The sequence below is a fragment of the Alosa sapidissima genome, chromosome 15, assembly GCF_018492685.1.
Source record: "Alosa sapidissima isolate fAloSap1 chromosome 15, fAloSap1.pri, whole genome shotgun sequence".
NCBI classification, from domain to species: Eukaryota; Metazoa; Chordata; class Actinopteri; order Clupeiformes; family Clupeidae; genus Alosa; species Alosa sapidissima.
In genome coordinates, this window is record NC_055971.1 from 32995286 (window position 1) to 33007785 (window position 12500).

At 45.9% G+C, this 12500-nt stretch overlaps 1 protein-coding gene across 6 annotated transcripts in view; it reads right to left on the minus strand.

The window, feature by feature from the left end:
- Positions 1-12500, minus strand: part of zgc:165508 (uncharacterized protein LOC100101652 homolog) — a 16995-nt gene that overhangs the window by 2599 nt on the left and 1896 nt on the right. For 2 of the 6 annotated variants that reach the window (XM_042063591.1, XM_042063589.1), the window contains exons 2-3: positions 2467-2557; positions 2047-2229 (exon numbers count right to left, since the gene is read on the minus strand). In XM_042063591.1, the coding sequence (XP_041919525.1) occupies positions 2047-2229; positions 2467-2536 (253 nt within the window). In that variant the 5' untranslated portion in view covers positions 2537-2557. Of the gene's footprint in view, positions 1-2046; positions 2230-2466; positions 2558-2936; positions 3078-8640; positions 8942-9058; positions 9122-10584; positions 10731-12500 lie in introns of those variants that run through there. The other 4 variants (XM_042063586.1, XM_042063587.1, XM_042063588.1 and 1 more) reach the window with 4 other exon arrangements.

Below are 12500 nucleotides of genomic sequence, written 5' to 3' on the forward strand. Positions count from 1 at the left end.
ATGGATAAACATCCATCCGTACACACACACACAGACACACATATGGACAAACATCCGTACACACACACACACACACACACACACACACACACACACACATGGATAAACATCCATCCGTACACACACACACAGACACACATATGGACAAACATCCGCACACACACACACACACACACACACACATGGATAGACATCCATACGTACACACACACACAGACACACACATATGGACAAACATCCGTACACACACACACACACACACACACACACACACACACACACAATGGATAAACATCCATCCGTACACACACACACAGACACACACATATGGATAAACATCCGTACACACACACACACACACGGATAAACATGCACACATATATATATATACACACATGGACAGACAAACATACATACACCATACACACAAACACACACACACACATTATTTATAGTTTTTTACGATTGTTTACACACTAAAATAAAAACCACAGATTAGCACAACATTACACACAATGTCTGTTTCACCCTTTTTGCAAAACATTACACAGTGATTTGTAAAACTCTACACACATTTTCACACCTTAGACACAAATAAGGATTGTGAGGTTACTTCCTTGTCATTACAAAGCCCCGGATTGCCAATGACCACACTAATGAACGAATTGGATAATCACATCCACCAGGTGTGGAAGCACACATGTGCTAATTTGAAAACGCAGCACTCAGGTGTACTATAAAAGGCAGCAGCTTTTACCATAGTTTTTCAAAGTGTATGTACTTCATGCAGTAATTTTTTATTTGTTTACAGATTTCATTTGCTTCTTTGATTTCATTGTTGGTTGATGGTAAGAAGTACTATATGTATTGAAATAAATACTTGAAATATTGAGTGTGCAGCATCAGTGTTATGCAGTGCTTGGTAAGTTTATAGTAGCCCTATTTGTGTACATTCTCCCTATATCTCAAACTAATCATGAAGAATGTTGTGGGTTTGTCACTATTTTTAGTGGGTTTGTCTATTCTAAATTATCCCTTACATAACAATGTCTGGCAAAAAATCTAGCACATGCTATTTCCTAACATTATTTTTTTCATTTAACACAGCAGTGTAAAACTGGCTGCAATAGTGTCTGATCATTGAGGACTGTGTTGGTTAAATGAAAACTAATAGCATTTTCACAAATATGTGTGTATGTTTTGACTGAAGTGTGTATGTTTTCACTGAAGTGTGTCATTTTGCAAACAATCTAGGAATGGTGCAAACTGAGTGTGGTGTTTGGAGAATTGTGATTATATTTTGAAAAAAAGAACCCGTTTTTCAAAATTGTGTGTAAACAAGTGAAACAACTGTAATACAGTTGTCCAGTCTCCACGTGTCACTAAAGCACACACACACACACACACACACACACACACACAAACACACACACTCCCACGTGTCACTAAAGCATGGGACATCATTTTGATTGACAGGCTGTTCTCAAACACTGCTGCACACTGGGCTGATGACGCACGATGACCACACAGCAATGCCCTCCACCAGGACAGTGACCAGTAAAACACACACACACGCACACACACACACACACACACACACACACACACACACACACACACACACAAACACACACACACACACACACTAAAGTGACTCAGCAAAATACTTTTTTCCCCTCTGTGTCCTCGCCTCTTGTCCACAGCCTCCTCTATCTGTGTGTGTGTGTGTGTGTGTGTGTGTGTGTGTGTGTGTGTGTGTGTGTTTATCCTTGGGTCTCTTTCTCTCTCTCCATCTCTCTCACTCCATCTCCATCTCTATCCATCTCTCCATCCCTTCTTACTCCTGCATTCTCTCAGTCTTCACAGTAGTGTTGATTCAACAGTTCTCCCTGTGTGTGTGTGTGTGTGTGTGAGAGAGAGAGAGTGTGTTTATGTGAGAGAGTGAGTATGTGAGTGTGTGTGAGAGAGAGTATGTACACACACACACACTCACACACACACACACACACATCAATACACACACCAAGCGGAGGGTGTGTGGCTGACCTGCGGCGAAGCGAGCCTCCTGCTCCCCCTCGCTGAGGTGTGAGTACGTGTGGATGTGGTTCTCCAGGGAGTGGGGTGCGTCGGTGGGCTTGCACCAGCCCTTCCACTCGATCAGGTGGGCCACCCGGCCCTGCGCCATGGCCGTGGGTTTGGTCACGTGGTCCTTCACCACCTGAGAGATACCTGCGCACACACACACACACACACACACACACACACACATACATACATACACACACACACACATACACACATACACACATACACACACACACATACAGACATAGACATACACACACACACACACGCACACACACACACAGTCAGGAGCCATGTTGATCCTTTTAGCCTATGCTAGTTAAGCTTCCTTTTAGCTTCCTTTTAGCCTGTGCTTGCGTACCATGCAGGGCATGTACTTACCATGTAAGGAGGATCTTGCTAGTGCAGCGATCTCTTGAATGGTGAGTGCTCTTCTGGATTTGGGCAGCATATCTTCAGTGTCGTCATTGACCTACACACAATCAGCAGACATTAACTAGACGAATCAGGAGACGTTCACACATGTATCACACCTAATAATTAATAGAACTAATTTATAATTACAAGTCATAAATTATTCATATACGGTAACAATTAACTTCTGAAGTAATGTGTTTCAATCAGATAATCACTTCCAGTCACTGAAAAAAGGCAATTTTGTTCCTGCAGTAATGACCTCAAAGCCTTTTAAACATTTACAGCATTTACAGTTTGCTTCTCTTACAAAAGTACAGGTGCAGATTCGCTGGCTGCTCTGTCTCTCCTACTCAAATACTCACACACACCACACTCTCTCCTACTCCTACTCAAATACTCACACACACACACACATACACACAGTAGGAAGTCACCAGCATGTTGCTGCCAAGCACTGACACGAGGCAGGTGATGAGATGGAGGGAGAGCGGCACTCTCGCGACTCAGATGAACACGATACGGCCTTACTAGAGCACACAGCGCAACACATGCGCAACTCAGATGATACGGCCTTACACAGCGCAACACATGCGCAACTCAGATGATACGGCCTTACACAGCGCAACACATGCGCAACTCAGATGATACGGCCTTACACAGCGCAACACATGCGCAACTCAGATGATACGGCCTTACACAGCGCAACACATGCGCAACTCAGATGATACGGACTTACACAGCGCAACACATGCGCAACTCAGATGATACGGACTTACACAGCGCAACACATGAGCAACTCAGATGATACGGACTTACTAGTGCACTGACTGATTGTTGTGAAACAATAGGGTATCACAATATATCAGACTTTCGTTTAACGTACACAAATAAAGAGAAGAAAAACAGGTGCGCGCGCTTTCACGCACAACAGGTCTGCGTGTGATAACATCAGCGAAGCTGAGAGGCGTGAGAATGTACAAGACAGTCGGAGCCAAGAGCAGCATCGGAGGAATTACAGGCGCGTAGCAAGCGTGGGGGATGTGGGTGTTATAACGTACACACTTTTTCTGGAACACGATTCTTTCCCCCACACTTTTTGTCAGATTTAATTAAAATGAAAGTAAAATATAGAAAGAAACGCTCCCGTAAGAGTTGGAACCACAGAGAGACACAAATAGGTCTGTTGATTTGATTGAACGGTCATCCAATCACATCAAATTAGCCAGTGAAGAACCAGCGCCGCTCTGATCAAATTCAAAGTGTGCGTCTTTCAAGGCTGTGCAGCTGCTTGGGTCTGCATTATAACGTCTGCAGTGAGCAGATTTCAGGTAGAATTGAAATGATAATTGTTACGCATTATGCTAATTTAGTAAACCAAAATGCACTGTCTGACTGACAGTTTTTGTCACAATGTAGAAATGCAGGGAGTCAAAGTGAAAGCGGGGGTGCGCGCACCAAGGCACTTGTTGTTTCTGCAGAAAGACCTTTGGCTACTGTTCTCGGAGCATTATGCTTTCTCTGTCTATGATCTGCAGCTTTTCTCAAACTATGGGCCTCCTCAACAATTAACCTACTGGTCCACGTAGCCGCGAAATTGAGTTATGCCCGGTGCTTCACACGTCTGATCATTTGCAGCAAGATTGAATATATGGAACCGCGGACTGAAAAAAATAAATAAACTAGGCTAAACGTTTTCCCAATCAGAAATACTTTTTAATTTGGTGTCATCAACTATATAGACATAGCACAGTCAGCACACGTCTCCAAGACACTTGGAACAGATCTGAACAGCTTACTGTAATTACATCGTGATCCATTTAGAACGTCTTATTTCATCTGATCAAACGTCGACGGCATTTCACTGTCAATGTGTGTCGAAGTGCTACATCTACTGGAGATCTTTGTCTTAAATACGATCGCGTTCCATTTAAAACATCTTATTTTGATCTTACAAACGGCGGCGTCAAGACACCTTTGAGTTCTACATCTTTCCACCATGTAGAACTCAAATAGAACGCTTATGAGCGCTCATGCAATGTGTGCGTCCCTGCAGCAAGTGAAACTAGAGGTAACGTGGACTAGGCTATAGAAACAACATGAGTTTAAACAACAACGTAGCTTCCTGTAACTATAGATGGAAAAAGCATAGAAACTGCTAATCATAATCTTTAAATGAACATTAATTAAGGTGGCTATATGCAACACTATTTATTATGACAGCCGCTAGCGAAGCTACTATCTACTTCTACTTCCTTTTACTATCTACTTCCTGAAATTTTGGTCAACGATACCCGGGACACCGAAACACCGGTGCACATGAAATTTGGTGGGTATGTAGCCCCACTAGACTTTTACGGAAAAATTTCGTTTCGTCCCCGGGGGCCACTCCCCCCGTGCTGGGCCCCCGAACCGCAAAAAAAGCAGTTTTTCCTAAATAACTACCTGAACCGTTGCACTGAGGATGAAGAATCTTTTATGGTATGTTGGTCTCAAGGGCCCACATCAACCTGGCCCATAATCACTCATTTGTGATTTGCCCCCAGTAAAAAATGAAAATGCAATATCATTCTGCTTTAATCGCCCCTATCTTCAGTTAAGATGTTCAGAACTGCACCTAATTTTATGTGTATGATTGACCTGGCATTCTCTGGGGGTATGCCAAGTTTCGTAGAATTTCATCCATGGGGGGGGGTCTAAAAAAATTTAGGTTATGTGTACATTTAGTGACTGTACACTCATTGGCCTGTAGATGGTGGTGCACACATATACACATGCACACACACACAGGTACGCACATACTATCGGTATTAGAATGGCCGATACATAATTACAAATTCAGTAGGATTAAAAGAAAGCCAAATATTCATCATCATCATCATGGCTGCATTTCCAGTATTGGCGATAAGTAGTCGTTTGTCCACTAGATGGCGCATGGTTGCAGTGAGACGTAATTTTGTTGGAAGTTTAAAGTGGGTTGGAAAAACAATGGACGATTCCTACAAGAACTGTAGTTTACTGCAGAGAACATCTAATAAGGATAGGACGATGTTCACATGAAATGTAATTCCCATTTCTTCTAGAAGCCGAAATAAATCTGAGAATGTTTATCGAACATGCTTGGTTTTTACTTTTTACTGCAGGTACGTTAATCTTATAATATCAATAAGGACCTAGGTACAATAATGTTACCGTTAGCGTTGGTTGAGTGATGGAGGCCAATTTGATTGCATTTGTAGAAAACTATAAATGCGGTTATACCAAGTTGATAGCAGCACTGTAATTGTATCTTTCGACTGTCATTTGTTGCACGTGCTACAAAAATCATTCTGTGCAATGGAAGATTTACCAACTTACACTGGTCTGATACAGTTTTGCCTATACATGCTTGAGACTGAGACGCCTGTTTATTTTGTTTTAAGTGTGTGCAGGGTGTGAGAGGGGAATCGATGTGCTTTGATTCCAGCTTGGTAGTTGTAGTCTGTGAAATTAAAAAGCACGTGTGTGTGAAGTATCCAAACAATGACACCTTCATTTCATTATGGCTGCTTTAGCAACACACCTTAAGCTACTGTGTAGTGGGTCCCATTTAGAAGTGGCTACTTCATTCGCGCTTTCCTTGACTCATGGAGCTGCGTGAATTTTATTACAACTTTTCGCCACGATATGGCAGTTTTAAGTCCGCTTGATACTGTAAGGCGTAAGCCATTGGTTTCCAAAGGAGATTTTATTTGTGTCGCCAGCATAGCCTATTGACAATTTATGTTGTAAATAGGCCTACCTTATAAGCCTACCTGTAGCTTAGGGAAGCTAACAGCTTTCTATTAGGATTTAGTTTGTTAGTTACAGTTTTTGTCTTAACTCCCTGATGCATTTTTGCATTTAGAATAGCCAGAGCGTGGATATCTCAATCGGAAAATTAAACAATATCGGGTGCCTATGGACTAGGCTGGGTGAACCCAGCCTGATCTGCCCGCTATTTATTTTTTGATTTCTTAAAAGATTGAGCTTGGTCTGGTGAAAGCCAGACTAGCCATGGACCTCAGTTACACAATGCAAGGGAACATGAATCAGGCTATATTTGCACGAACAATAACGGACAACAGCTTTTCAACTTTGGCCCGTTAAAATGTGTATGAACAGTCTAGCGACGCATTTCATCAAGGCCCATTTGGACATGTCAGTTATTTGCACCACTGGTTAGATGTAAAACAGCATTTCGTTTCAGACTACTGTTACTTAATTTGTGCATTAACAATAACGTTTCAGACTACTGTTACTTAATTTGTGCATTGACAATAAAGTATTACATGAACTAAAGATGACGAAAATCTTATGTAGAAGAAGAAACATTCACAAAAAATCCATCCATCCAAAAATTACCTTTGTTTTTGATAGCTGTTGAAAACGGCATGGAGATGTTTTTGTTTATTAATAAATAAATAAATAAATAAATAAAAATATAACATTATGCTGATACCTTTTGCTTTTCCCAAATACAATGTAGCCTACAGGTGTAAGTGACCTTTCATCAATCCAGTTGCAATGGATGAATTGTGATGAACTGCCCTACTTGTGATTGTTTAGAGATTTTAAAGGTTTTATAACAATGCTACAACTTCTTTGGCTATTCTACAATCTATTCACCTTTTCAGCGCCAGTAGGCTACTTGCTGTGCAGCCGCACACACACACACACAGGCATGCCAAACAAGCATACACAAAAGTTTCAAGAGTGGGGGATGGAGTAAAAGATGGAGACAAATTATTAGTGTGATTAGTGTGATTTATTTTTTCGCGGAAAGGATGTCCAGGACTGAGCGGCGGTCATATTTTGTACTGCTATGCGGTACATCTAGTTTATATTCCCTTTGCATATGTTTCAAACGTTTTTGAATGTGAGCTTACAGTTCTGTCACTATTCTGTGTCCTTTACATTTATTTAATAGGTATTAGTGATACCTCGAAATTAGGCTGCTGTCTGTTAGGCAATTTATTGTAGCCTGCTAACCCATATGCACAAAACATAATTTCTGAATTTCTTGATTTATAACACGAGATATGTCTCCATGTAGGGTAGTGTCAAATAGTGAAGTGATAGCAGGTAGATCATGTAGGCCTACATGTCACATGAGCCACATATATGAGGGGCGCTGCTTCTTCTGTCCCTCCCAAACTGCATTCAAATGGTGTGTTTAGCAATCAGAATTTCAAAAAAAATTTCGGGGGAGAAACTCCCGGACACCAATATAGTCCACACCCCTCTTAGAAAATACTTACAATGTTCCTGTAGGGAGTTATTTATAATCTGGCCAGATTGTTTTATTTTTCTATCCCACAACCCCCACACTTTTAAAAAGCTTTATACGCCTCTGGGAGGAAAAAACTGTCTGATAAACGGTACCGTCGATAGACACACACACACACACACACAGACTCCCCTACTGCCCTACTAAGCGGAGCTGACGCTACCGCCTCCTCTGGCAGAAATATCTTTTCCAATCAATCTGTTCCCGCCGCATCTTCCCAAGAGTGAAACACAGTGCGCGTGCTGCTCTTATCCAACGCACCGATTAACGGCGACCTCCAACATAGAAACACACACACACCTCACACTTTCTCGGCACAGCAATACACCGCTCCCTCGCACACTGACCAGTGCGACATTTGCACGCGCGGTCTAAATGGCACAGGTTTGACGTCTACTCACAGGCGCTGGCATCGCGTCCAGCAGTGCGCGCGTCAGAGTTAAGATTAATAGCGCCATTTCAGCTAATTACAGCTTCCCCAAACGCTCGCCAGCTTTGACGGCAGAGGAGCGAACACGGGCACCGCGAGCGCAGCGCCGCGTTCCTACAGGCCAGCACCAGAAGGACAAAGTCGCGCACGGCGGAGACATGGCGCAGACGGGAAGGTTTTTCAGCGATTGGACAGCGACCATCCCCCAATGATCACCATATAGGCTACGGGGAACGTACACAAATAAGCACACGTTATCTCTCTCTCTTTCTCTCTTTCTGTCATACACACACGCGCGCGCGAGCGCGCCCATGCAAGCACAAATGCACTCTGCATCTACCATAGACAAGTGTTACTGCATCTTCCCACTGCGGACTGTAAAGCGGAGGCTGAAGTGCGATACCGTCGTGCTCGTGCAGTGTGCTGTCCCTGCGCCACAAAACAGGAGCTTCTCCATGATCCACACGGTGAGGCGCGAGATTCTGCTTGCTCTGTCTACATGCTACGTCGCCGTTTCAAATGCTGACCGTTGCTTTGAAGCGCGCGCCCTTGTAACCTCGGTTTACAGAAGAAGAGACCCTCCACCCGCCGTCCAGCATGCAGTTAACGGAGCATTTCTATAGCAACCGGTCACCATGCAACTCTCCCTCCCAGGATAAGCGGCGTGATTTGCCGATGACGTCACATGTGCCACATCGATAGCTACATTTCAGCTGTTGCCGGATTTCCTAAGTGTCGATGTGTCCGCCGCTACAGGCTGCATAAACAGTCTTGTGAACACACACACATGCACTCACACACGCACGCGCGCACACACTTACCACTTACACGCACCCACTATGCAATACAGGTATCAGGCAATGTTTAGGTGTTGTCATTAAAGCACACTGCGCGTGCTAAACAAGAATCTGACACAGTGACCTGACCTGCGGCGACTGTTTGAGTACTGCAGTGAGGGGGTGGGGGGGGTGTCTCTCTCTCTCTCTCTCTCTCTCTCTCTCTCTCTCACACACACACACACACACTCAGGCCAACCCAACCCGATCACAGCAGAAGGAGCTGTGCCACTACGTTGAGTCAGATTCAGGAGTCAGCCCGGGGCCTGTTACGATTTAGCACGAGATATTAAAAATTAATTGCTTATTACTTTGAATGACTCGCGAATAATTAGAAAAGTAACTGGTGAGCTTTTAAATTTAATGACAAGCCGAGAGGAACAGAGACGGCCCGCGGAGCGCGGCTGCAGCCTGTGAATGGCGCGAGTGATTAAGCAATTATGAGGCTCCGCGAGGCTGAGAAAATGATTTTCTGCTTCGCGTGGCGACGTTCGAAGGAAACTCAACTGCAAGCTCCTGTTATTACTCCTCGGACACGAATGCACGCACGCAGACGCAGACGCAGACAGGCAGGCAGGCAGACACACACACACATACAGTTAAATTGCACATAATGTAGGCTAGGCTGCTTGCCTGTATCTTTGAGTAAAGAGAGTAACAGGTGTCCATCCGAACACCTGTCCGAGCATGTGCTGGCGCCTCGCGCTGGCATGCTATCCTGAACCCTAATTACAACCCCAACGGGAACCGCAGTAGGCGCGGGCCTCACAGCCACTCTCTAGCCTGTAGAAGCTGTGAGCCCCGCATACCACATAACATACTCTTCAGGATGAAAGAGGCGCGAACATACTCTCCTATAGATCTTCTCCGCAAATAAGGTAGGCTCGTGTGGGCAGCTCCCGGGGTTTTTAGATGGTGGGCTGGCGGATATTGATGGGTGGCGTGATGGTGGTGATGATGATGTGTGTGTGTGTGTGTGTGTGTGTCTGGGAGGGGAGGGGGCGCATGCGTGCAAAAAAATCTAAATAACCAAAACGGACCAAACCAGCAAACATATATATATTGTGAACTTTCTTTTGCACGAATCGTGTTTCTGCTCATTTGCACGTCACGTCAATTTGGTAGAAGTCTGTTGTCTACTTTGTGCAGGCTGCTTGCTGAGCTCTCACACACAGAGGGGGGCTGGTCGAGTCGGGGAGAGGGGATCTATGAAATAGCGCCAAATGCCAGTAGCCTACACACAAATGCGATCAGTCAAATCAACGACGCCAAGAATTGCTTCCAAAGAAAGCTCATTCACTCGTTGTATTGTGAATAGGCATATATTTCCACTGACATGTATTTTACACGTTTTTTTTTATATTGTTTTGTATGTGTGTGTGTGGGCGGAGCCGCCATGTAAGCTAAAACCGCCACTGATTTCACATTGTGTGTGTGTGTGGGTGCGTGCGTGTTTTTGTTGTTGTTGCTACTGGGGTGGCAGGGTAGGCTACTAAATTATGGACGAGCACCTGGCGGGGACTCGGGCTGCCGAAGATGTGGGGCGCGAGAGCAAGGCGATGGCTCCTCAGGCACGTCTGTGTGCTCCCCAAGAGCGCGAGCTCCGACACAGGGTCCGCGTCTCTCCAGGTCACGCACACCGTGTGCTCGGCGGCCACTGTCAGACACACAAAGAGACGGGGCAGCAGCGCCACCCGGTAGCCTACCTTAGCCCAGGCCGCGGCCGAACGGGCGCTGGACTGGGCCGCAAAACCGGAGACTAGCGGTCAAATGTCCGGGTATTGTTTAAGAGGCATTCTCTGTGGAGGGGCGAGGCGACTCTCAGCTCGGTTCTAGGCTCGAGCCTGGTGTCTCTGAATAGCTTCTAAAGCTGAAGTGCTTTGTCCATGTTCTGCATTCAGAAGCGGCGGCTGCCGAGACCATCCGTGGGCATGGATGCTCCTAAATGAAGTCAAGCCGAGGGAGGGAGGAGGGGGCAGTGCACGGGGGGGGGGGGGGGGGGGGTCATGAATCGAGCTTGGAAGAGGAGACCGTGACGGGCATGGCGCCACACGGTTGATATCAGGCCTGAACACAGACAAAACACAATCTGCCCCGCCCGGCCAGTCAGCAGTCTTCATGGCGCGAGTCCATGCCACTAGACGTGCCATGGCGATCACATCTCGCGCGTGCAGCTGTTTGGGTCCACACATGCGACCATATGCAACCAAACCGAAAGCGACAAGATGCAGGTGTGGCACAGTGTGTGTTGAGTGATGAAACTGTGTGTGTGTGTGTGTGTGTGTATAGGACCCTCTGGGAATTGACTCATGCTCACGTCACGGACGCATGCAGACCCATGGGCCTAAATGGATCTCCGCCATAGGGAGTCGCGCGCGCACTGCCGCACTCAAATGTCACCCAGTCCCTGCCGCGCAGCCTGAAGGCACGAGGCCTTGTCGAGCTCAGTGTGGTGTCCCTTCGTGCGTAACGCGCGACACCGTTCCTAATTAGCCCACCTGCCCATAATGTAAGCTTGGTCTTGTCATCACAGGAGACCACAACAGGCCGAATGTCAGAAATTGTTGAATTGCCTACACGAGGCCTACTCTCCTTTAATCCCTCGCAACACCGAATCATTTGAGGTGTGTGTGCGTGTGCGTGTGTGTGTGTGTGTGTGTGCAACAGGAGCTCTACGCAGCGCTGCATAGGCCGCCCTCAGATAATGAAATGCGCCCGAAATGTGCCGTCAGCTCTGAGATGATCTGTCGCCACAGAGACAGCCGCGAGCCGCCTCACGCTGTTCCAACTCTAGGCCGCTCCCCGGGAGAGGGAGGCCAGAAAGGTGAGGGCTCGCGGCCTGGTGTCCGGTTACAGAAAGAGCTGATCCGTTACCGCTTTTCCTTTCCGTTGCTGCCTGGGGCTTTATGTCAGCGCGTGGAGTTGTTTAGCCGCGCCACCCACTGCTCGTGTGATGGCCATTAGAGCGCGAGATCGGATTACTGGTCGTCCGAACTCTACCTCTCGCGCTTAATTGGATGTATTCAGATGAGATGGTCGTGCGCGCTCTTTGGTAATACCACTGCTGTTTAGGTGAATGATGGATGTGGATAATCAAAACTACACTACTCGCCTATTGTGTGTGTGTGTGTGTGTGTGTGTGTGTGTGTGTGCGAGAGAGAGAGAGAGAAGCCTACCTCCATCCTGCAATATCAATGGCAAATGTGACCTAAAGTTAACTTGTCGTAATTACAGCAAACATATGCCATTAAGACATAAGACAGAGACACTGCAGTCCGCCCAGCCTTAGGCTGATGGAAGGCAGGCACAGGGGTAGTGGACAACACATCCTGAGTGTGTGTGTGTGTGTGTGTGTGTGAGAGAGAGAGAGTTTGTTGTTTGCGGTCGCCATGATAAGCTAGTTGCTATATAGGAGAGATAAATCACC